The 25,384-nt window shown below is 45.0% G+C and overlaps 1 protein-coding gene across 1 annotated transcript; it reads left to right on the top strand.

Annotated features, from left to right (window-relative positions):
• The first annotated feature begins 235 nt into the window (after nt 1-235).
• Nucleotides 236-2,241, top strand: LOC122552041 (cyclin-dependent kinase 5 activator 1-like). The gene has a single exon (XM_043694594.2). It carries the CDS (start codon nt 402-404, stop codon nt 1,329-1,331), a length of 930 nt encoding a protein of 309 aa, XP_043550529.2. The 5' UTR covers nt 236-401; the 3' UTR covers nt 1,332-2,241.
• Nucleotides 2,242-25,384: the final 23,143 nt, after the last annotated feature.

Below are 25,384 nucleotides of genomic sequence, written 5' to 3'. Positions count from 1 at the left end.
GGCTCTGGACTGTGCCCATCATTTTGGAGTTGGGAAGGCGGCTGGGCTAGCCAGGGTCTGCTCAGTCCTCCATCAGCGAGTATCCGGCAGAGGCTCCATTTCCACCCCCTTCCCACCACCTTTCTCCCCCCCCCCCCCCCCCACTCCTTTTCTCCATCCACCATCCTCACCCTCCCCAAAGGGAAGGGAAAAAAAGGCACCCCCATTTAACCCTTCCTCACTCACTGCAATCCCACCCCCCCCCCCCTCAGTCCTCCGAGAGGCAACCCCGGCTGGCTATCCAAATGCAGTAAGACTTGTTGTTGTTGATTTCCTCTCGCCTGGCGCCTGCTCTCTCTCTCTCTCTCTCTTTCTGTCTTCCCCTTCCACCAACCCCCTTGTCCATTACCGCCAGCCAGACGATGGGCACGGTCCTGTCTTTGTCCCCCGAGCCCAAGGGCAAAGGTGGCACGGTGGAAGACGGCGCGGGCAAGAGCGCCAAGGAGAAGGGGCTGAAGAAGCACTCGGTCCTCATCTCCGCCCTGACCTGGAAGCGCCTGGTGGCCGCCTCGGCCAAGAAGAAGAAAGCCAAGAAGGTGAACCCGGGCCAGCCGCCCCATGCCAACGAGCATGCCAGCGGCGCCATCAGCAGCAGCAGCAGCAACAACAACCCGGTCAAGCAGCTCAACGAGGAGAACCTGAAGAAGTCCTGCCCTCCTGCCGGTGCTCCGCTGCAGCCCGCTGGCCAGCACAGGGCCATCCCGGTACCCCTGCCGGTGGTCCCCCCCAGGCAGCTGGGCTCGGTGCAGAAGCAAGCCAGCGGCCGCGCCCTGGCCTCTCCCCGCCGGGTGGTGGTACAGGCGTCCACCGGGGAGCTGCTGCGGTGCCTGGGCGAGTTCCTGTGCCGCCGCTGCTACCGCCTGAAGCAGCTGAGCTCCGGCGAGGCGGTGCTCTGGTTCCGGGAGGTGGACCGAGCTCTGCTGCTCCAGGGTTGGCAAGATCAAGGCTTCATCAGCCCGGCGAACGTGGTCTTCGTCTACCTGCTGTGCCGGGAGGTGGTCAGCGAAGACATCGCCAGTGACTTCGAACTGCAAGCCACCTTCCTCACCTGCCTGTACCTCGCCTACTCTTACATGGGCAATGAGATTTCCTACCCCCTCAAGCCGTTCCTGGTAGAAGCCAACAAAGAGGTCTTCTGGGACAGATGCCTCTCCATTATCGGCGAGATGAGTGCCAAGATGCTTCAGATTAATTCAGACCCGCATTACTTCACTGAGGTCTTTCAAGACCTGAAGAATGAGGCCAGCAGCAGAGACTATAATGGACAATACATTATCAATCTGGACCGTTAGACGCCCTGTCTATTCTGTGTCTCTTAGCGAGAAATCTATTGTATGTGTGTAGAGACAGACTGGGTGATCAGGTCTATTAGCAGGGGCTGCAGTCCCCACGTAAAGGAGACTGGGTTCTGGGAACAGATTGAGTGGGAATAAAATGCAATTTGTCCCGGAAGTCAAAATCGAGCGAAAGATTGGCACGGATTTTACTCTCAATCAAAATGGGAGCCTAAAATGTTCACTTCACGGTGTTCCTTTCATTTTTTTTTATTAAAAAAAATGTGGTTTATTTTCCAATTGTGCTGTAAATCACGGTATCAAAGGTGATCATCGTTTTAAGGTCATTTTGCGGAGGGGGGAGGGGGTCGATCAGAATGAAACAGGATGCGTATGCCAAAAAAAAACAAGATAAACTTGTCCCCGTTTAAATTCCAGTGTGGCTGTCGATGGTGACGGAGCTTCAGTCAAAGTCTGTCGGACAAGTGTTGTAGATAAGAGTGTGGATATATATATATATATATATGTATGTATATATAAATTTATTTATTTTCCAATTTTTAGGAAGGATAATCACAGCAGTATTTCTGAGCGCCTTGACTGTGAGTGTGGGTGGGGTGTCTCTGAGACAGACTAGGAGATGACGAGAGCAGTTGCTGCTCTCCATGGTGCTGATGCGTTCAAACCTCCTGTGTTCCATTTTGCACATTTTCATCAGCAGCAGAGTCTCATTTCTGTCATTATCTGAATGTACATTTTTATTTTGTTTCCTCTCGGCAAAGAACAAAAATAAAAACGGCAAAGAGGCGGGGTTAGTTGTCCAAAAAAAAACGTGCCAATTGTTGGGATATGATAAATAATGTTGCGTTTTGTATTGTATTCTAAATATGCTGGAGCATCAACAAATATATTGCAAAATATGATCCGATTTTGTGCTGATTGTTCTCGGTTATTTCAAAAGCCTCAAGACAAAAGCTGACTTTTAGGTGCTGGTATGCTACTGTTTTGTGGTCTGGGACTGTCGAACTGCTGTCTTTGTAAGTCTGTATGAGATTACATGTGAAGATGTGGATGAATGGTTGCTTGTGTTTATTGTAAATACAAGCTTGCGGGTGTAGCTCTGTGCGATTGATGTGTATGTGTGTGGGCTTGTGTGAAGGAAACTGTGTTCCATTACCAGGAGATTGTGTTGCCATAGTGGTGGGAGCTGTCTGCTGGAAGGGAATCTATTGCTGTCTTAGCTTCCCACTCTCATTTACCTTGCATGTCCTTGTATGCTGATTACTGAGAGATGACTTAGCAGTAATCCCAGATCTGTATCCGGGAATGAGCTGGAAGCTGCATGCTGTGTACTGCATTTGGAATGATGCCTGTATTCCTGCACAATCCTGCTTTTTGGGAAAGGACACAGTACTCACGGGCAGTTTTAGCTTCACGGTCAATTTGCTAAACAGTGTTACATTGCAATCTAAGTGGCTGTGGGATGTAAAAATCATACAAATTAAACTGAATATTTGTAATTCTCCTGAATAAACCTGGAGAATGGTCCGACAGGACCAGCAGCTCAAAATGCACATATGCTATTACTGGAGAGGCAGTAGTGGTAATGTCACTGGACTGGTAATTGACATTGCCAGTGTACATCGATTTGAATCCCACTATAACTAATGTAAAATTTGAAATCCGTAAACTCTGGAATAAACAGCTGGTCCAATAAGTGTCAACTATCATTAAAAACAGTTCTCATTAATGCACTTTAGGAAAGGTCTGGACTACATGTGACTCCAGGTACACTGTAATGGATCCACAGTAATAATCCACAGACTGCGGGGTGGGCAATAAATGCAGGCCTTGCCAGTGGCACCTACATCCCACGAATGAATAGAAAAAAAATCTTGTATGTTGCATATTTTTTCATGCAGCACATAGAAAACAAGTCTGAGGCAGTTCTGAAGAAGAGTGATATGAGATTCAAAACATTAATTGTTTCTCTCTTCACAGATGCTGCCAGACCTGCTGAGTCTTTCCAGCATTCTCTGTATTTGTTTCAGATTTCCAGCCTCCACACTTATTTGGCTCTTATTATGAAACAAAATACCATCCATGACACCCACATACATTGACTGGGAGGGCTGTGAGAGGAGTAGAGGGATTGGGAGAAAGTTAGGACTGCAAATGCTGGAGATCAGAGTCAAGAGTGTGCTGCTGGAAAAGCACAGCAGGTCAGGGGGTATCCAAGGAGCAGGAGAATCGATTTATCAGGCATAAGCCCTTGTGGGCTGGGCTGAGAGATAAATGGGCGGGGGGGTGGGGTTAGGGAAAAGGTAGCTGAGAATGCGATAGGTAGATGAAGGCGAAGGAGAAAGTGATAGGTCAGAGGGGGCAGTGATGGACAGGTCTGGAGTGTGGTGCTGAGTTGGAGGTTTAGGACTGGGATCATGTGGGGGAGGGGAAAAGAGGAAGCTGTTGAAATCCACATTGATCCCATGTGGCTGCAGGGTCACAAGGCGGAATATGAGGCATTCCTTCTCCAGGTGTCAAGTGGTAATGGTTTGGTGGTGGAGGAGGCCCAGGACCTGCATGTCCTTGATGGAGTGGGAGGGAGACTTGAAGTGTTCAGCCACGAGGTGGTGGGGTTGGTGGGTGTGGGTTTCCCAGAGATGTTCTCTGAAATGATCTGCAAGAAGACGTCCTGTCTCCTGATGTAGAGGAGACCACTACAGGTGCAATGGATGCAGTAGATGACAAATGCATAGGGGAATTGGCAGACCTTGAAGTGCAGGTCCAAAATCCTTGAGATGGCAAGTCAGGTAGATAAATGGTAAAGAAGGTAAATTATATGCTTTCCTTCATTGGCCAAGGTATTGAATGCAAGAACAGAGATAAAATGCTACAACTATAGAAGACGTTGTTTCGGCCACAGCTGAAATTGTGTACAGTTGTGGTTGCCACATTACAGGAAAGGCACAATTGCTGAGTACACAATTGTTGCCAGTATTTGAGGCTCGCAGTTAGGAGAAATGATTGAAGGTTAATTTTGTCTTTGGCAGAGCAGAAGAGGCTGTGGGCTGACTTAATTTTTTTTATTGTTCATTACAGAAGGAGGCTGTCACTGGCCAGACAGCATTTATTGCCCACCCCCTAATTGTTTAGAGGGCAGTTAACAGTCAATCATATTGCTGTGGGTCTGGAGTCACATGGAGGCTAGACAAGGTAAGGATGGTAGCTTCCTTCCCCGAAGGGCATTACTGATACCAGGCAGTTTTTTTTTTCCTGACAATCAACAACAAATTCATAGCCACATAGACTCTTAATTCCAGATTTTTATTGAATTCCAATCCCACCATCTCTCTCAGCAGGAAAGCCCAGGTCTCCAGAACATTGGTTGGGTCTCTGGATTAACAATCCAGTGATAATACCACTAGGCCATCACCTCCTCTGTAAATGAGATGGACAAAACAATGTGAGATTTTGATAGAGTGGATAGGGAAGACCCTTTCCTCTAATGGACAGATGAATTGCCAAGGAATATAGATTGAAGGTGATTGGTGGAATGGTTAATCAGGTAAACCTTTTTCACTGAGATGTTGATAGGTGTCTGGTTTGGTAGTTGAAGCAGAACCTTCAGCTACACCTGAAGTAGTGTAACCTCAAAGGTCCCCTTGTGGGATTGGTGTTGGTAGCTAATTTATTCTACCTCTGCAAACACAATGGACTAGAATGGCCTCTTTCTGTGCTGTACCTTTTCCATGATTCTATACTGTATCCACAATCTTACATAGCAGTATTGCGAATCCTATGGCACAGAAATAAATTGTTTGACTTAACCAGTCTATGGACACCTTATCTTTCATCCTGTCAAACCAGCTCTATTCCTTTCTCTGTCAGATACCTGTCTATCTCCCTCATAACTGCACCTATGATTCTTGGTTCATCTACAATCTATTTCTCTGTCAGGGCTAGTTTGTGGGGTTTTTTTGGGGGGGGGTGATTTTTGGTTATGTAGACAGGTTGGGGATATAGGGTCTGATCTCCTTGGAGAACAGAAGCCTGGGAGTTGTTCAAGATCATGAGTGCAGACAAAAGGGATAGAGAGAAATTGTTCCTATTGGTGAAAAATAGCAGAAGCTCAAGGACACAGATTCTTGACAGACAAAAAGAAGAAAGAATTAGCAAAATCTATTCAATGCAATTGTTAGAAGCTGTGATACACTGTGTGAGGGTGTGGTGAAGACAGGTTCAATCAATACGGTCAAAAGAGAATCCAATCATTATCTGAAAAAGAAATTAAATGTTGCAGGGCTGTGGGGTAAAAGTGAGAGGTCGATAATTGGCAAATTGGGTTTGCAACAAAAAAAAAACAATGGGGCAGTTTTCTGTGCTGCCACCGTACTGGTGGTAATGCAGCACACGCTGGTTAAAAACAGAAAGCACTAGAGAAACAGCAGCTCTGACAGTATCTGAGGAACAAGAGTGAATGTTTGGAATCCAATGACATCTTCGGAACTGTGGCAGGTCGTTGCTGCTGTGGGAATTACTAGATGCAGAATTAGGTTCTCGTACAAGCACGTACGGGAGTGCTGCAGCAGACTGCAGCCTGTTGATGGTTGCACCGAGCACCTTAGGATCGAAAAAGGGCGTGTTAGCTACAGCCTCGCTTAATATCTGCTGCACAGCGAAGTGGAAATTCCAGAGAAGGTTATTGGAGTGCAGACAAGCGCTCTCCAAGGTCCTGAAAGGGCCTCTGAACGTCACACATAGACTTTGTCTGTTTCACTGTGTTGAGCCGTAAATTGTATTTTCAACGGCCGAATTTAGACTCTCACTTTCTCCCCCAGGGCTCGGTACGGCTATTCCAGTGAACATTCAGCCGTGCAGACAAGAAAATATTTGAGTTTAAACTGATTTGGTTGATATCAGTTGCTGCAATGGAATTGACACCCGGCACATTTTTTTAAAATTCGTTCTTGAGATGTGGCGGGGGGGAGGGGGGGGTTGACGGCTATTCACAGCCCTACCTGACCCTGAGAAGATGATGGTTTTCCTTAACTGCCGGTCCTGTTAGGAAAGAAGTTTAGCAATTTTGACCCAGGGACAGTGAAGTAAGGTGATCTATTTATTAAGTGGTAACTCTTAGAATGTTGGTAGTGGAGGCATTCAGAGATGATAATGCCATTGACTGTCAAGAGAAAATAGTTAGATTCTGTCTAACTATTGCCTGACATTGATGTGAAATGTTACTTACCACGTATCACCTCAGGTGTGAACCTTATTGAATGGTGGAGCACATTAGAGGGGCCAAATGATTTACATTTGGTCTTATCTCACACGTTCATATGGTTTGCTATAAATGGACATGGGCTGCTTCTGTATCTGAGGAGTCATAAATTGTGCTGAACATTGTGTAATATTCAGTGAATATCCCCACCTCTGACCTTGTGATAGATGGAAAGCCATCAAGTAAATACCTGAAAATTATTGAGGTTTGGGCAATATCAGGTTGAATGAATTACAACCGAGAGGCAAGAGTCCTTGATCAGTTTTAATGGGCACAAAATTGGATAAGCCTGCAGAAGTGTACCTCAGGTTGTTGTGGAATGCAAGTGAGGCGATTGTAAGGATGCTAACATTAGTTTTCAAATCTTTCCTGAACACAAGAGATGTATCAGAAGACTGGAGGATAAAGCCAGAGATCTGTGTGTTTAACATCATTGGCAGAGAGATCACTGTCAACACAATTCTGAGAGTAAGAATTAATCTCCAGCTGGAGGTGCAAGGCTTAATTCATGAGAATAAGTATGGCCTTCTCTCAGGAGGAGGGGACATCATACCTGACAGGTTTGATTGAACTTATTGATGAGGTGAGAAGATGTGCAGCTGGGGGTAATGCAGTGGATGCTGTCTACATGGACTCTAGTAAGGTTTTTGACAAGGTCTCACATTGGAATATGCTTGCGAGGTAAGAGCCCATGGGACCCAAGCCATTTTGGCAAATTGGATCCAAAATTAACTTCATGGCAGAAAGCAGAGAATAATGGGCAAGGCTTATTTTTTTAGGACCGAGGGGCATACCATTGGGTTCATTGTAGTGTGTATTAATGATCTAGGCATGAATGTAGGATATTTGACCACTAAGTTTGCAGATGGTACAAAAATTATCCTGTTGTTAGAACTTAAGATGAAAGCTTTAGACTCAGAATAGTCTGGTCAAGTGGGCAGAATAATGGCCAATGGAATTTAGTCCTGTGAAGTGTAAGGGGATGCATTTTGGGAGGGCTAACAGGGTAAGGGAATACAGAAATGGTTGGATGCTAGGAAGTACAGATGATCAGAGGGACCTTGATGTGCATGTCCATTGATCCGTGAAGGCAACAAGACAGGTTGATGTGGTGAGGTAAAAACAATGACTGCAGATGCTGGAAACCAGATTCTGGATCAGTGGTGCTGGAGGTTGATGTGGTGATCAGGAGGGGAAAGTCAGGAGTGCAGATGCTGGAGATCAGAGTCAAAGAGTGTGGTGCTGGAAAAGCACAGCCGGTCAGGCAGCATCCGAGGAGCAGGAAAATTGACGTTTCAGCACAAGCCCTTAATCAGGAAAACATTTGGAATACTTGCCTTTATCATTCAAAGCATTGAATACTAGAGCAGGGATAAAGTGAGGGCTGCAGATGCTGGAGATCAGAGCTGAAAATGTGTTGCTGGAAAAGCGCAGCAGGTCAGGCAGCATCCAAAGAACAGGAGAATCGACGTTTCGGGCATAAGCCCTTCTTCGGGAAGGGCTACGAGAGCAGGGAGCCAATGTTAGGTTTGTATAAGACATTACTTAGGTAGTTCAGGCCATCACAGTTTAGGAAGGATGCGATACGCTGTGGAGAAATGGGAGCTGATGAATTTACTGAGAGTGGAACAGAGGAAGCATTTCAAAGATCATCTCAAAGCCTCCAAAAACATTTACTCAAGGTATATCTCAACAGATATACCTTATGCCTGTCTTCACAGAGGAAGACCCAAGACATGTCTCTGGAATAATTAAAATCCAACGATAGATCCATTAATGACCATCTTTCAGAATTCAATTAATCCTGCAATGATGCCTCTAATTTTGAAGGTTTCCCCAGAAAGTGGAGGAAGAGAGAAAACAGGAAACTACAGACGTGTCAGTAATAGGGAATTTATTAGAATCTACTATAATGGATGTGATTATTCGATATTTATAAAATAAAGGTGAAATTGGACAGCAGCATCATAGATCTATGGAGAAGGAATTGTTTGACAAACCTTTTCATGTTTTTTGAGGGCATTACCTATAGTTGATCAGGGGAACTGGTGGATGTGGTGTTTTTTGGGTTTTTGGAAGGCTTTTTACAAAATCCTACATGGGAGGCTAGTAAACAAAATTATAACGCATGGTTTTGAGAATGTATATTTCCAATGATGAATTTGTTCCTTTTTGTTTTTGAGGGTCCTGATTCCTTTAGAGACATAGAAAATAGGAAAAGGAGTTGGCCATTCAGCCCTTTGAGCCTGCTCCACCATTCAATATGATCATCCAACTCAGTCCCCTTTTCCTGCTTTCCTCTATACCCTTTGATCCCTTTAGCACTCAGAAACATCTAACTCCTTCCTGAAGACATTCAGTGACTTGGCCACAACCACTGTCTTTGGCAGAGAAATCCACATTGAATGCCTCGTCTTCTACCTCAGGACCCTCCAATCCCAGGGCATCGATGTGGATTTCACCAGTTTCCTCATTTCTCCTCCCCCCACCTTCCCCCAGTTCTAACCTTCCAGCTCAGTACCACCATCATGACCTGTCCTACCTGTCCATCTTCCTTCCCACCTATCTGCACCACTCTCCTCTCTGACCTATCACAATTACCCCCACCTCCATCCACCTATCACACTCTCAACTACCTTTCCCCCAGCCCCACCCCACTCCCATTTATCTCTCCACCCCCGAGGCTCTCAGTCTCATTCCTGATGAAGGGTTTTTGCCCAAAACATCGATTCTCCTGTTCCTCGGATACTGCCTAACCTGCTGTGCTTTTTCAGCACTACACTTTTGACTCTAATCTCCAGCATCTGCAGTACTCACTTTCATAAAGAGAGTTCCACAGGGTCACTATTGTCTGGGTGAGAATGTCTTCCTCAAAGTCAGCAAAAAGGAACTGGCCATCAACTTCAGAAAGGCAGAAGTGAGGACTGCAGATGCTGGAAACCAGAGTTTAGATCAGAGTGTTGCTGGGAAAGCACAGCAGGTCAGGCAGCATCCAAGGAGCAGGAAAATTGATGTTTCGGGCAAAAGCCCTTCATCAGGAATGGAGGCAGGGAGCCTCCAGGTTGGAGAGATAGGTGGGGGGGCTGGGGTGAAGGTATCAAAGAGTACAGTAGGTGAATGGGGGTGGGGATGGAGGTGATAGGTCAGTGAGGAGAGTGGGGGAAGGTAGCAAAGAATTCAGTAGGTGAATGGGGGTGGGGATGGAGGTGATAGGTCAGAGAGGAGGGTGGAATGGTTAGGTGGGAAGGGAGATTGGCAGGTAGGACAGGTCATGAGGACAGTGCTGAGCTGGAAGGTTGGAGCTGAGGTAAGGTGGGGGAGAGGAAATGAGGAAACTGGTGAAGTCCACATTGATGCCCTGGGGTTGAAGTTTTCTGAGGTGGAAGATGAGGCATTCTTCCTCCAGGTGAGGGGTAGTGAGGGACCCAACGCCCCGTGGCCCAACATTTCAACTCCTCCTCCCACTCTGCCAAGGTCCTGGGCCTCCTCCACCGCCGCTCCCTCACCATCTGACGCCTGGAAAAAGAACGCCTCATCTTCTGCCTCGGAACACTTCAACCCCAGGGCATCAATGTGGACTTCACCAGTTTCCTCATTTCCCTCTCCCCCACCTTACCTCAGCTCCAACCTTCCAGCTCAGCACTGACCTCATGACCTTTCCTACCTGCCAATTTCCCTTCCCACCTATCCAGTCCACCCTCTCCATGACCTATCACCTCCATCCCCACCCCCATTCACCCATTGTACTCTTTGCTACCTTCTCCCCAGCCCCACACCCACCTCCCCGCTTATCTCTCCACCCCAGAGGCTCCCTGCCTCCATTCCTGATGAAGGGCTTTTGCCCGAAATGTCAATTATCCTGCTCCTTGGATGCTGCATGACCTGCTGTGCTTTTCCAGCAACACTCTAATCTAAACTCATCAACCTCAGGAAGCAGAGTGGTGGACACGCCCCTCTCTGTATCAATGGTGCTGAGGTGGACATGGTCGAGAGCTCCAAGTTCCTTGGATTAAACATCACCAACAATCTGTCCTGGTCTATTCACTTTAACACAACAATCAAGAAAGCAGACCAATGCCTCTGCTTCCTCAGAATGCTAAGGAGATTCGGCATGTCCACAGTGACTGTTAACAAGTTTTATAAATGCACCTTGGAAAGCATCCTATTCAGATGATCACAGTGTGATATGGCAACTGCTCTGCCCAAGACCACATGAAATTACAGAGAGTTGTGAAACACAGCCCAGTCCATCACACAAACCAGCCTTCCATCCATTGACTCTGTCTACACTTCCTGCTGCCTTGGAAAAGCAGCCAATATAATCAAAGACCTCTCCCACCCAATTACACTGTATATTTTCTTCCATCCTCTTCCGTTGGGCAGAAGATGCAAAATTTTGAGAACACCTACCAACAGATTCAAGAACAGCTTCTTCCCTGCTGTTATCAGCCTTATGAATGGGCCTCTCATATATGAGAGTTGATCTTTCTCTACACCTTCTCTGTAGCTGTGACCTTATATTCTGCATTCTGTTCTATTACCCTGATGTAATAACGTAAGGTATGATTTGTCTGGATAGCATACAAAACAATACTTTTCACTGTATCACAGTTCATGTGACAATACTAAAATCAAATGGAATCATCTACGTCTTAAATGGCCTCTCCCATAAGCTTGCACTGTGGCTCCTGGTTCCGACGCTATGAATCACCATTTTGAAGTTGGGGTTATGACGACATTACTCTAGTACTGGTTTTCACGTCCAAGGGAGGTTGTGGCTAATCTCACAGTTTGTTTTATCATCTCATCAGAAGGATTTCACCTCTAACAATGTAGCCTCCCTTAGTAACACACTGCAGTTAAATCATATACAGAAGCCTCTGCAATGGGTTATAAAATGCAGAAGCATCAAAATTACCACCGACAGCCAACACAGAAGTTATCCTTAGATTCTGGCTGGCATTCTTTCTTAACCTAATTCTTCTGAAGTTCGGTTACCCTGGCATTCATACGATTACTGACAGCGAAATATTGTTTTTTTGCCAAAGGAAGCTGAGGAAACTGCTGGTCTATTGGTAACATAGCTGACCTAGTTAACTCAGAGATTGAGGCTAGTGTTCTGGGGATGTCGGTTCAAATCTCCATTGGAATTTAGATGTAATTAATTAATAAAACCATGACAACACTTGTCAATTGTTATAAGAGCTCCTTTTGTTCATTAGCGCCCTTCAGTGAAGAAAATCTGCTCTCCTTAGTCTGACCTACATGTAACTCCAGACCCCCAGTAATGACTCTTAACTTCCCTCTGAAACCATCTAGCAAGCTGTACCTTTCAAGAGCAATTAGGGACTGGCAGCAAAGGCTGGTCTTGTGGGGAAGCAACACCCACATCTTATGAAAGAATGTAAAACAAACCTCCTTCACCAACCTGTTTTGTTCATACAGAAAGCCTGTTTGCCTATGCAACAGAAAACACCATATTAAAATAAAATTAAATGTTAATCACTTTGAGAGGACGCTTGTGCTGCAGTGGTAGTGCCCCTACCTCTGAGTCAAAAGGCCCTAGTTTCAAACCCTACTTACTCCAGAGGTTTTGTTTATTCTTCCACAGGATGAGGATGTCTCTGTCTAGGCTAACATTTATTGCCCATTCTTAATTGCCCAGAGGACTTTATGCTCTGGGTCTAGAGTCCCATGTGGAACCAAAGAGGTAAAGATGGTGGTTTCCTTCTCTGGATGGGTTTTTGCAGCAATGGATTCATGGTCATTATAAGACTTTTTAAAAATTGAATTCAAATCTGCCATGGTGGGATTTGAATCCCAGAAACATTTCCTGGATCTCTGGATGAACAGTCCAGCAATAATAGCTCTAAGTCATGAAAATATTTAGAAAGTATGTTGGCTAATACTGAGATTCTGGATTAGTGGTGCTGGAAGAGCACAGCAATTCAGGCAGCATCCGAGGAGCAGGAAAATCGACGTTTCGGGCAAAAGCCCTTCATCAGGAATACAGGCAGAGAGCCTGAAGGGTGGAGAGATAAGCTACAGGAGGGTGGGGGTGGGGAGAAAGTAGCATAGAGTACAAAAGGTGAGTGGGGGAGGGGATGAAGGTGATAGGTCAGGGAGGAGGGTGGAGTGGATGGGTGGAAAAGAAGATAGGCAGGTAGGACAAGTCATGGGGACAGTGCTGAGCTGGAAGTTTGGAACTAGGGTGAGGTGGGGGAAGGGGAAATGAGGAAACTGTTGAAGTCCACATTGATGCCCTGGGGTTGAAGTGTTCCAAGGCAGAAGATGAGGCGTTCTTCCTCCAGGCGTCTGGTGGTGAGGGAGCGGAGGTGAAGGAGGCCCAGGACCTCCATGTCCTCGGCAGAGTGGGAGGGAGAGTTGAAATGTTGGGCCACAGGACGGTGTGGTTGATTGGTGCGGCTGTCCCGGAGATATTCCCTAAAGTGCTCTGCTAGAAGGCGCCCAGTCTCCCCAATGTAGAGAAAACCGCATCGGGAGCAATGGATACAATAAATGATATTGGTGGATGTGCAGGTAAAACTTTGATGGATCGAGAAGGCTCCTTTGGGGCCTTGGATGGAGGTGAGGGAGGAGGTGTGGGCGCAGGTTTTGCAGTTCCTGTGGTGGCAGGGGAGGGTGCCAGGATGGGAGGGTGGTTTGTTGGGGGGCGTGGACCTGACCAGGTAGTCACGGAGGGAACGGTCTTTGCGGAAAGCGGAAAGGGGTGGAGAGGGAAATATATCCCTGGTGGTGGGGTCTTTTTGGAGGTGGCGGAAATGTCAACGGATGATTTGGTTTATGCGAAGGTTGGTAGGGTGGAAGGTGAGCACCAGAGGCGTTCTGTCCTTGTTCCGGTTGGAGGGGTGGGGTCTGAGATGTTAGGCAATGTTATATAAATACAATCACTTTCTTGAATCAGCAAAGCAGTCATCATCTACGTAAAAAGGAATACTTAATTTGTGAAGTTGGTTTTGTTTACCTTGGATTGATAAAATGGATTTTTCGTCAAAGCTTTGAAAGCCTGAATGTCAATTTCAATTCTAAACAAATTGAACATTGCCTTTGATTAATAACAGCCTTTTGAAGTATCCATATTTTTAGAATACGTATACAAATAATTGAAATGAAATCATTATCATTGCGTTCCTAATATTGTCAGTATATGACTAGCCACCAGATCTGAAAACAACAGGGAGCTATTTATTTGTGTTTTGAATTACAATGTGAACTGGCATTTTCACTCTCGGGGGCCCCTTCTAGTCTGTCTTAAACAAAGTGCTTTTAAAAATAGGAAGGTCAGCTTTTAAAAATGTTGATGGCTTTCCTCCTACTCAAGTATAGGCTGACATTAAAACAAAAAAAAACATTTCGATGTGTAGGTGTAGCTGGCCGTCCCTGGCTAGGGGCTGGTACTGAGTTGCATTATTGTAGCATTTGATTATCGCCAAGTGGCTCACAAGGTCGAATAGACAAGCCCAACATATCGCTGCCCCTAAAGAAGATCAGTGAATTCAGTTCATAGAGTCATAGAGATGTACAGCACGGAAACAGACCCTTCAGTCCAACTTGTCCGTGCCAACCAGATATTCTAGCCTAATCTAGTCCCATTTGCCAGCACTTGGCCCATATCCCTCTAAACCCTTCCTATTCATATACCCATCCAGATGCCTTTTAAATGTTGTAATTGTACCAGCCTCCACCACTTCCTCTGGCAGCTCATTCCATACACACACCGCCCTCTGCGCGGAACAATTGCCCCTTAGGTCTCTTTTATATTTTTCCCCTCTCACCCTAAACCTATGCCCTCTAGTTCTGGACTCCCCCACCCAAGGGAAAAGACCTTGTCTATTTATCCTATCCATGCCCCTCGTGATTTTATAAACCTCTATAAGGTCACCCACAGCCTTCAATGCTCCAGGGAAAACAGCCCCGGCCTATTCAGCCTCTCCCTATAACTCAAACCCTCCAACCCTGGCAATATCTTTGAAAATCTTTTCTAAACTCTTTCAAGTTTCACAATATTCTTCCTATAGGAGGGAGACCAGAATTGCACGCAATATTCCAAACGTGGCCTGTACAGCTGCAACATGACCTCCCAACTCTTATAATCAATGCTCAAACCAATAAAGGAAAGCATATCAAATGCCTTCTTCACTATCCTATCTACCTGTGACTTAATTTTCAAGAAAAGATGAACCTGGGCCCCAAGGTCTCTTTGTTCAACAACAACTCCCTAGGACCTTACCAATAAGTGTATAAGTCCTGCTTTGAATAGCCTTTCCAAAATGCAGCACCTCACATTTATCTGCCACTCCTCAGCCCATTGGCCCATCTGATCAAGATCCATAAAATGGTTACATAAAGGGTGGGGGTCATTCAGTCCACTATGAGCTTGCTAGCTCTCTGTAGGTCAACCCAGTCAGTGCCACCACCACTCCTTTACCTATAACCTTGCATTTATTTTTCTCTTCCAGAAATGCCTTAATGAAAGCCATGTTTCAACCTGCCTCTGTCAATCTTTTCAGACAGTGCATTCCAAGCCATATTAACTCTGAATTATAAAACAATTCTCCCCCATTTTGCTTTCAGTTCTTTTTCAGACCAACATAAACCAGTGATCTTCCACTCTCAATCCCTCTGCCAAAGGAAAAACTTCTCTTCAACTATTTCTTTTAAACTCTTCTTGACGTCGGGTGCCTCAGCTATGTTCCCACTTGCCCTTCTTCAATCAAAGTCCTGGCTTCTCCCAACCTCACAATGTCACTTGAGTTTTTCTTTTAACCACAATGTCATGGCTAGTTTCAGTTCCACAGCTGATTGAATTCCTAACCACACAAGCTGGAGTCTCAAGCTGGAGATTACAAGCCAGTGTTGCATGTGCTTTTGGCGAAAAGGCGATGTGAAACAGGATGAGTTCCCAAATCACCACCCACTTCAAGCTGACAACCAAAGGATTGAGCAAGAGCCAAAGTCAACAACCCATTCATCATATTTAAATCAATAATTAGTGGTCTATTGAAACTGGTGAAACCTCAATGGCCCCAATATTAATCACTCCATAATGTAGTTGGCAGGGGCAGCCTGTTTTATCAACAATGTTTTTAATAGAGCATTCATGGAGGTATTCGATGGTCCAATTTGCCAGCACTTGGCCCATATCCCTCCAACCCTTACTATTCATATACCCATCCAGATGCCTTTGAAATGCTGAAGTTGCACCAGCCTCCACCAGTGTTTACATGGATATGGGGGTAAGACAGAAGGTTGGCACTAAGGAGTAGAACCACTGCAGACACAATGGGCTGAATAGCCTCCTTCTGCATTATATCACTGATCTGATTCTGTGAACTGACCAAGCTGTTCAAGACCATGAGAGGTCTGGGCAGAGTATGTCCAGCGAAGCTTTTCCCATTGAGAGAAGGATCAAGATTCAGAGAAGTACTTGTCAAAAGAAGGTATGGAGCTTTGAGGAGAAAACATTCTATGCAGCAAATGGTTCGGATGTGGAATGTACTGTCTGACAGTGTGGTGGAGGCAGAGTCTGAAAAGGAAGAGGAGAAAAGGCAGAGAGTGGCACACAACAAATTGCTCAATTCAGTGAGCTGGCACAGATTTGATGGACTGAATGGCCTCCTTTTGCACTGTAACCATTCTGTGAGCAACTCCTCAGGTTACTGAGTGTGGAATGGCAAGAGCTGTGTTGAAGGTTTCCTTGGTTTCAGCAAAGTGTCTAACCACAGAATCTTTTGTTTTAGTTAATGCACGGGATGTTGGCACTCTGGAATATTTACTGCCCTTTCCCTAATTGCTTGGAAGATAGTAAAGATGCTGTGGGTCTGGAGTCAAATGTTGGGATGGCAGAGTTCCTTCCCTAAAGGATGCAGATGGATTTTAAGAACAAGCATTTTATGATCCCCATTAGGCTGGCATTTGGCTTAGTTTCAGAGTTTTACTGAAACTGCTTACTTGCTTTGGGGAATTTAAGCTCATGGTTGGAGATCATTGACTTGAGGTTCTAAATTTCTAAACAAGTGACATTCCCATGATGACACCAACTCCCCTAAATCATAGAACCTGAAAGCACAGGCATTTGGCCCATTCTTGCTTATTAGAGCTGAATGAAAAAGCAAACCCAACTGTATTCCTGCAATAAGCTTGTTTAAGTACAAGTCCATTGGTCTTTTGAAAATTCTGAATAAATCTGATTTCACCATCCTTCACAGCTATGATTTGGAAGAGCCAGAGTTGGACTGGGGTGGACAAAGTTAAAAATCATACAATGCCAGGTTACAGTCCAACAGGTTTATTTGGAGGCACTAGTTTTCGGAGTTGTCACCAAGTGAAGGAGCAGCACTTTGAGAGCTAGTGCCTCCAAATAGACCTACTGGACTATAACCTGATGTTGGGTGATTTTTAATTTTTCAGCTATGTTTCTGAAACTTTGACAAGCACCTTTGTGAAGATTAGGGATAGTCAACATGGCTTTGTGCGTGGGAAATCATGCCTCACAAACTTGATTGAGTTTTTTGAAGAAGTAACAAAGAGGATTGATAAGGGCAGAGTGGTAGATGTGATCTATATGGACTTCAGTAAGGCATTTGACAAGGTTCTCCATGGGAGACTGATTTGCAAGGTTAGATCTCATGGAATACAGGGTGAACTAGCAATTTGGATACAGAATTGGCCCAAATGTAGAACACAGAGGGTAGTGGTGGAAAGTTGTTTTTCAGACTGGAGGCCTGTGACGAGTGGAGTGCCACAAGGATTGGTGCTGGGTCCTCTACTTTTTGTCATTTACGTAAATGATTTGGATGTGAGCATAAGAGGTACAGTTAGTAAGTTTGCAGATGACACCAAAATTGGAGGTGTAGTGGATAGCGAAGAGGGTTACCTCAGATTACAACAGGATCTGGATCAGATGGGCCAATGGGCTGAGAAGTGGCAGATGGAGTTTAATTCAGATAAATGCAAGGTGCTGCATTTTGGGAAAGCAAATCTTAGCAGGACTTATACACTTAATGTTAAGGTCCTAGGGAGTGTTGCTGAACAAAGAGACCTTGGAGTGCAGGTTCATAGCTCCTTGAAAGTGGAATCGCAGGTAGATAGAATAGTGAAGAAGGCGTTTGGTATGCTTTCCTTTATTGGTCAGAGTATTGAGTACAGGAGTTGGGAGGTCATGTTGCGGCTATACAGGACATTGGTTAGGCCACTGTTGGAATATTGCATGCAATTCTGGTCTCCTTCCTATCAGAAAGATGTTGTGAAATTTGAGAGGGTTCAGAAAAGATTCACAGGGTTGGAGGATTTGAGCTACAGGGAGAGGCTGAACAGGCTGGGGCTGTTTTCCCTGAAGCGTCGGAGGTTGAGGGGTGACCTTACAGAGGTTTACAGAATTATGAGGGGCATGGATAGGATAAATAGACAAAGTCTTTTCCCTGGTGTCGGGGAGTCCAGAACTAGAGGGCATAGGTTTAGGTTGAGAGGGGAAAGATATAAAAGAGACCTAAGGGGCAACCTTTTCACACAGAGGGTGATACGTGTATGGAATGAGCTGCCAGAGGAAGTGGTGGAGGCTAGTACAATTGCAACATTTAAGGGGCATTTGGATGGGTATATGAATAGGAAGGGTTTGGAGGGATATGGGCCAGGTGCTGGCAGGTGGGACCAGATTGGGTTGGGATATCTGGTTGGCAAGGACGGGTTGGACCGAAGGGTCTGTTTCCGTGCTGTACATCTCTATGACTTTATGACTCTAAGATGTTTATCCTTGTTTTGCATCTTGAACGTCTGCCCATTATTTTAAATCTATGGGGTTAGCAGCCCATTCGCTGGAGAGACTAGCTTCTCCCTACTTCTTGACGAGTAGAGAATTGGAGTCTCCATCTTCACTATGCATAGCTCTGAACTACAATGTGCACATAAAAACACAACAACTTGGGCTTCCTGAGTGAACTCTAACATTACCATCACCACTTGAACAATTAAAGGCACATTTTGAACATCTTGACTAAACCTCCCTTGAGTCTTCGCTACCCTCCAATTTCTCCACATAACTGAAATCTCTCATCCCTGCTAAACCTCATCTTTATATGTTTTCCAGGGAGTTGATATTTGACGTCCAGAATTATGCTCCTCCAGCTGAGGACTAGGCAGAGCTGTATAAAGGCTTAGCATGACTGCATACTCAATGCCTTTAGTATTGCTAAAGGAATGATGCATTGGAAGACCATAGACCATATAACAGAATAGAAGAAGTAGGCCATTTGGCCCATTGAGCCTGGTCCACCATTTAATGTGACAATGGCTGATCCCCAATTCCACTTTGCTGTCTTTTCTCTGTAACTCTTGATTACATTACTGATTAAAAATCGATTTCAGCCTTGACGTCAAAGGCTTCTGTCTTATACTCACCAGGATAATTTACAAGAATATCAGTGTAAAGGGGGGATCTTTTTTTCACTGCCAATTGCATGGCAAACTACATTCATTTATTAAGCCACCTGTTCCATATATTTCCATAACTATCTAATCACTTTGTTGTGCCACCTTGAAGAACCATGTTTAAAAGATATCATTGTCCTTGTTGCAAACATGATAGAATCGGATTGAATTGAATTGAATTTATTGTCACATGTACCAAGGCACAGTGAAAAGCTTTGTCTTGCAAGCAATACTGGCAGATCACAGAGTTAAGTAGCATAGATAGTAAATAATAGGTAAACATCGGCAAAAACAAAAACAAAGGTACAGGTGAATGTTAAGAGTTTGTGAGTCCATTCAGTATTCTAACAACAGTAGGGTAGAAACTGTTTTGAAACCGGCTGGTGGGTGTGTTCAGTCTTCTGTACCTTCTCCCCGATGGTAGAGGTTGTTGAAAATCATTACCAGGGTGGGATGGATCTTTGAGAATGCTGGCGGCCTTTCCTTGACAGCGGGCCTGGTAGATGGATTCTATAGATGGGAGGTTGGCCTTTGTGATTGTCCAGGCTGAGTTCACCACTCTCTGTTACCATCTCCGATCTTGAATGGTACAGTTGCCATACCAGGTAGTGGTACATCCAGACAGAATGCTCTTGATGGTGCACCTATAAAAGTTGGCAAGGGTATTCACCATCATGCCAAATTTCCTCAGCTGCCTGAGGAAGAAGAGAGGTTGTTGGGCCTTTGTAACCAGTGCGTCCACATGAAGAGTCCAAGAAAGCTTGTTGTGGATGACCACTCCCAGGAGCTTGACATTCTCCACTTGTTCCATCTCTGTGCTATTAATGTGTAGGGGGCGCATGAGTAACATCCCGCCGAAAGTCCCAACAGATCTGTTTTAGCCCAGCATGTGGCAATAAGAGTAATACTGGGACCAGTAGGGACACTTTTCCCTCTGAGACAGAAAGCCATTCATTCTCATACCCCAGTGTCTGAGCAGAACTCTGGGGCTGATATCTTCTAGTCAGACCGAAGGAGTGCTGCATCATCAAAGTAGTTTAAAAGGGACCTAAGAGGAAACTTCTTCATGCAGAAGGTGGTGCGTGTATGAAATGAACTGCCAGAGGAAGTGGTGGAGGCTGGTACAATTGCAACATTTAAAAGGCATCTGGATGGGTATATGAATAGGAAGGGTTTAGAGGGATGTGGGCCAAATGCTGGCAAATGGGTACTAGATTGATTGGGATATCTGGTCGGCATGGACAAGTTGGACTGAAGGGTTTGTTTCTGTGCTGTGTTTCTCTATGATTCTATGACCAAAGGGTCTGTTTCCAAGCTGTATGACCCTATCCACTGTCCTCTCAGCTGGGTAGAAAAAAATCTTGTGGTACTGTTTAAGAATGAAGAGAGGAGGAACCTTTGATCTTCTAACTTCGCATTAATCCCTCAACCAATTGTATTAAAAGCAAATTCCTGACTTTATTGGGGAACTTCCTCGCGTGAAAATGAGCAGGGACTGCACTTCCACAAAATAGTTATTTAATTGAAGCTTTTTGAAAAAAGGGCGCATTTTGTAAAAACTTTACATCCTACACTTATCAGGACAATTTGCAAGAAAACCGATGTAAAAGGGGAACATTCTATACTGTTTGAGAAAAGAGTGCAAGGTATGCTAATTCAAGAAGAAAACCAACATTTGTACTTGATGAGAGAAGAATGCTGATTGGTTGACAAGTGAGCTCCAATTGTTTTGGGGGAGAGAGGAACAGAGTTAATGTTTTGAGCCCAATGTAACTCCTCTTTTGGAACTGCTGATCTAAGACCATAAGACCATAGAAGCAGAAGTAGGCATTCTGCCCATTGTATCTACTCTGCCATTCTATCATGGCTGATATATCAAGGGAAGAGGATAACTAGGGAAAGAGTAGGGCCCATTTGGGACCAAGGAGATACTCTCTAGGTGAATTGTGTCCCAGACTGCAGTGGGAAGCAAGGGAGGAGATTACAAGGGGACTGACCCAAATTGTTAATTCCTCTCTTTTCATGGAGGAGGTGCCAAAGGTCTTGAGAACAATTGAGGTGGTTCAAATATTTAAGACGGGTGTAGCGAGCAGCCAGAGAACTACAGATCTGTGAGTCTCACACCATTGGTAGGGGAATTATCAGAGAAAATTCTAAAGGAGGGCATCTGTCTCCACTTGGGAGAGGCAAGGCTTGATCAGGGAGAGTCAGCTTGGCTTCATCACCAGAAGGTCATGCCCAACAAATTTGATTGAATTTTCTGAGGAGGCGACCAGGTGTGTAGATGAAGATGTAGTTTATATGGATTTCAGCAAAGTCTTTGTTAAGGTCCCACATAGACTTATCCAGAAGGCATAAATGCACGTGGGATATGGGGTAACTTGATAAACCCAATTCAAAACTAGCTCAGGTGGAGAAGACAGAGGTTGATGATGGAAGACTGCTTTAGTGACTACAAAAGCAGAATCCAGTGGTATATCACAGGGACCTGTGCTCTGTCCCCTCTCATTCACTGTTTATTTTAACTATAGATGACTGTGTAGGGTTTGGATTGGTAAGTTTTTTGGATAGTGCAAAGATTGATTGGATGGTTAACAGTGAAATTGAGTGTGGTGAGCTACAAGAAGATATAATGGGGATGGTCAAATGGGCAGATAACTGGGAGTTGGAATTTAACCCTGAAAAGTGAGACTTCAACCACTCTTTGTATAAAAAAAAATTGCTCCTCTTGTATTTTTTGAATATTTCTACTCTCACTTTAAAAATATACCCTCTAGTCTTGAAATTCTGCACCCTAGGGAAAAGACACCTCTCATTTACCCTATCTATTCCCCTCATAATTTTATGAACTTCTATAAGGTAACCCCCTCAAACTCTTGTGTTCCAGTAAAAAAAAGTCTCAGGTTATCCAAACTCTCCTTACAACTCAAGCCCTCTATTCTCAGAAACATCCTGATATATCTTTTCTGAATCCTCACCAGCTTAATAATATCCTTCTGATAACAGGGAGACAAGAACTGGACACAATGCTCCAGTTAGGGTCTCAGTTTGATGCCTCACCTGAAAGGTGGGACCCAGAGAAATGCAGAATTGGGGCTGAGATTTTGTATTCATGTTTCTGGAGTGGGATGTTCATGCCCAATCTTCTGACCAAGAGGCAAGGATGAGAGCACCTGAGCAATAGCTAGAAATTGGGCCATGGGTATGAGCCCATCGACCAATCAAGGAGCTGAGTTTAGAAAAGGCAAGCGCGATGCAAGACTTTAAGGAAAGAAAGTTCAGACATAGCCAATGACGCTGGTTAATTGTATAACAACACTTCAAACCAAACCATTACCTATGAAGCACTTAATAAGGTAATGTGTGGGACGTGTTGTCAAATTTTGCATTTCAATATATAAAAATTAAGGAAGTGAGCCAATAGAGGAAAAGAAAATCGCATCTGTGAAGAAATTATTTGGTTGGACATTTTCTTGGAGGCTTCACCACATGACCTTCTGCCTCCAACACTCTACCCTTGCTCCCCATAACCGGGGTCACCTGACTAGCCCTCTCCTCACCAACTGGGTGACATTTTTTTCCCTATTTGGGAAGTAGGCATTGCTGAGCAAGTCAGTACTTGTTGCCCATCCTTAATTGCCCTTTGAAGTGATTGGCTCTCTAGGCCATTTCAGAGGGCAGCAGATAGAGTCAAGTACATAGCTGTGGGTATGGAGTCCAGGCTGGGGAAGAGCAGCTGACCTCCTCCCCTAAAGAATGTCAGTCAACGAGATGGATTTGCATCGTAATTAACAGTGGTCGCCTTTAGGCTGGATTTTATTTAATTCCAGTTGCACCATCTATCGCGGTGAGATTTGAACCACATTCCCAGGACATTTGCTTGGATTTTAAGATTGCTAACCCAGTGAATGTCGACCTTCCTGCTCCTCAGATGCTGCCTGACCTGCTGTGATTTTTCCAGCACCAAACTTGTCGATTCTGACTCTCCAGCATCTGCAGCCCTTACTTTCTCCCAGCCCAGAGATGTTACCATTACACTAACTCAGACTAACAGCTACCCCTCCAGATGTCCTTAAATGTCACCTTCATGTTATTAAGATTTTTCTGCTGAATTTCGCTCGCAAAAAAAACTAATCCTTGATTTCCAGAGATCCTAGATGACTTGACACCAGTAGATGAATGGGCCTCCTGTTTAATTAGACTGCACCATGATATCAGTTACCACAGTTAGCTCTATGGTGCCAGGTATAACTCAGCAACTTTCTACTCCTGGTCTCTGAGTTAGAGGTTTATGTGTTCAAGTCACATTCAAGCCTTGATCACATTAATCAGTGCTCATTTTCCTGTAATGAGGGAGTGTTGAGCTTTTGATATACCTGTCTTCCAATTCAGATTTAAAACTCATGGCCTTTCTAACCCATACACATCAATGTAACATATCCCACAATACTATTCAGAGGATGAACTGAAGAGTTATCCCCAGCTTCCTGATGGCTAATACCCATCCCTTGATCAACATCACTGTAAAAGGTTTTGCAGATTATTATTATATTGCTGTGTGTGTGAGCTTGCCAGGTTACCTACATGAACTACATTTCAATAGTGTCTCATGACTAAAGAGCACTTTGGGAATTACTGTGATCATTCACTGACCTACATTTTCTCCTGGTCTACCAACAACTCAATTTCCAAACAAGTACTCATCCTCGCATTTGAATCAGTCACTGTCTTCTGCCTTCTCATTGTAACCACTTAATCCACCAGCACCTTACAGCTGATAATAGAGTCATAGTCATTGAGGTGTACAGCATGGAAACAGACCCTTCGGTCCAACCCATCCATGCCAACCAGGTATCCCAACCCAATCTAGTTCCACCTGCCAGCACCCGGCCCATATCCCTCCAAACCCTTCCTATTCATATATCCACCCAAATGCCTCTTAAATGTTGCAATTGTACCAGCCTCCACCACATCCTCTGGCAGCTCATTCCATACACGTACCACCCTCGGCGTGAAAAAGTTGCCCCTTAGGTCTCTTTTATATCTTTCCCCTCTCACCCTAAACCTATGCCTTCTAGTTCTGGACTCCCCGACACCAGGGAAAAGGCTTTGTCTATTTATCCTATCCATACCCCACATAATTTTGTAAACCTCTATACGGTCACCCCTCAGCCTCCAACGCTCCAGGGAAAACAGCCCCAGCCTATTCAGCCTCTCCCTATAGGTCAGATCCTCCAACCCTGGCAACATCCTTGTGAATCTTTTCTGAACCCTTTCAAGTTTCACAACATCTTTCCGATAGGAAGGAAACCGAATTGCATGCAATATTCCAACAGTGGCCTAATCAATGTCCTGTAGAGCCGCAACATGACCTCCCACCTCCTGTACTCCATACTCTGACCAATAAAGGAAAGCATACCAAACGCCTTCTTCACTATCCTATCTACACCTCTGGGACACCCGGACCAACCAACCCAACCACCCCATGGCTCAACACTTCAACTCCCCCTCCCAATCCACCAAGGACATGCAGGTCCTTGGACTCCTCCATCGCCAGACCATAGCAACACGATGGCTGGAGGAAGAGCGCCTCATCTTCCACCTAGGAACCCTCCAACTGCAAGGGATGAACTCAGATTTCTCCAGTTTCCTCATTTCCCCTCCCCCCACCTTGTCTCAGTCCCAACCCTCGAACTCAGCACCACCTTCCTAACCTGCAATCTTCTTCCCAACCTCTCCGCTCCCACCCCCACTCCGGCCTATCACTCTCACCTTAACCTCCTTCCACCTATCGCATTTCCAACGCCCCTCCCCCAAGTCCCTCCTCTCTACCTTTTATCTTAGCCTGCTTGGCACACTTTCCTCATTCCTGAAGAAGAGCTCATGCCCGAAACGTTGATTCTCCTGCTCCTTGGATGCTGCCTGACCTGCTACGCTTTTCCAGCAACACATTTTCAGCTCTGATCTCCAGCATCTGCAGCCCTCACTTTCTCCTATTTACCTGTGACTCCACTTTCAAGAAGCTATGAACTTATGAACTCCAAGGTCTCTTTGTTCAGCAACAGTCCCTAGGACCTTACCATTAAGTGTATAAGTCCTGCTAAGATTTGCTTTCCCAAAATGCAGCACCTCGCATTTATCTGAATTAAACTCCATCTGCCACTCCTCAGCCCATTGGCCCATCTGGTCCAGATCCTGTTGTAATCTGAGGTAACCCTCTTCGCTGTCCACTACACCTCCAATTTTGGTGTCATCTGCAAACTTACTATCTGAACCTCTTATGCTCGCATCCAAATCATTTATGTAAATGACAAAAAGTAGAGGACCCAGCACCGATCCTTGTGGC

This window comes from Chiloscyllium plagiosum, unplaced genomic scaffold, assembly GCF_037043375.1.
Source record: "Chiloscyllium plagiosum isolate Xiang-an unplaced genomic scaffold, Cpla_swu_hap1 HiC_scaffold_7, whole genome shotgun sequence".
Taxonomy (NCBI): Eukaryota; Metazoa; Chordata; class Chondrichthyes; order Orectolobiformes; family Hemiscylliidae; genus Chiloscyllium; species Chiloscyllium plagiosum.
This window is presented reverse-complemented; position numbering and strand designations above follow the sequence as displayed.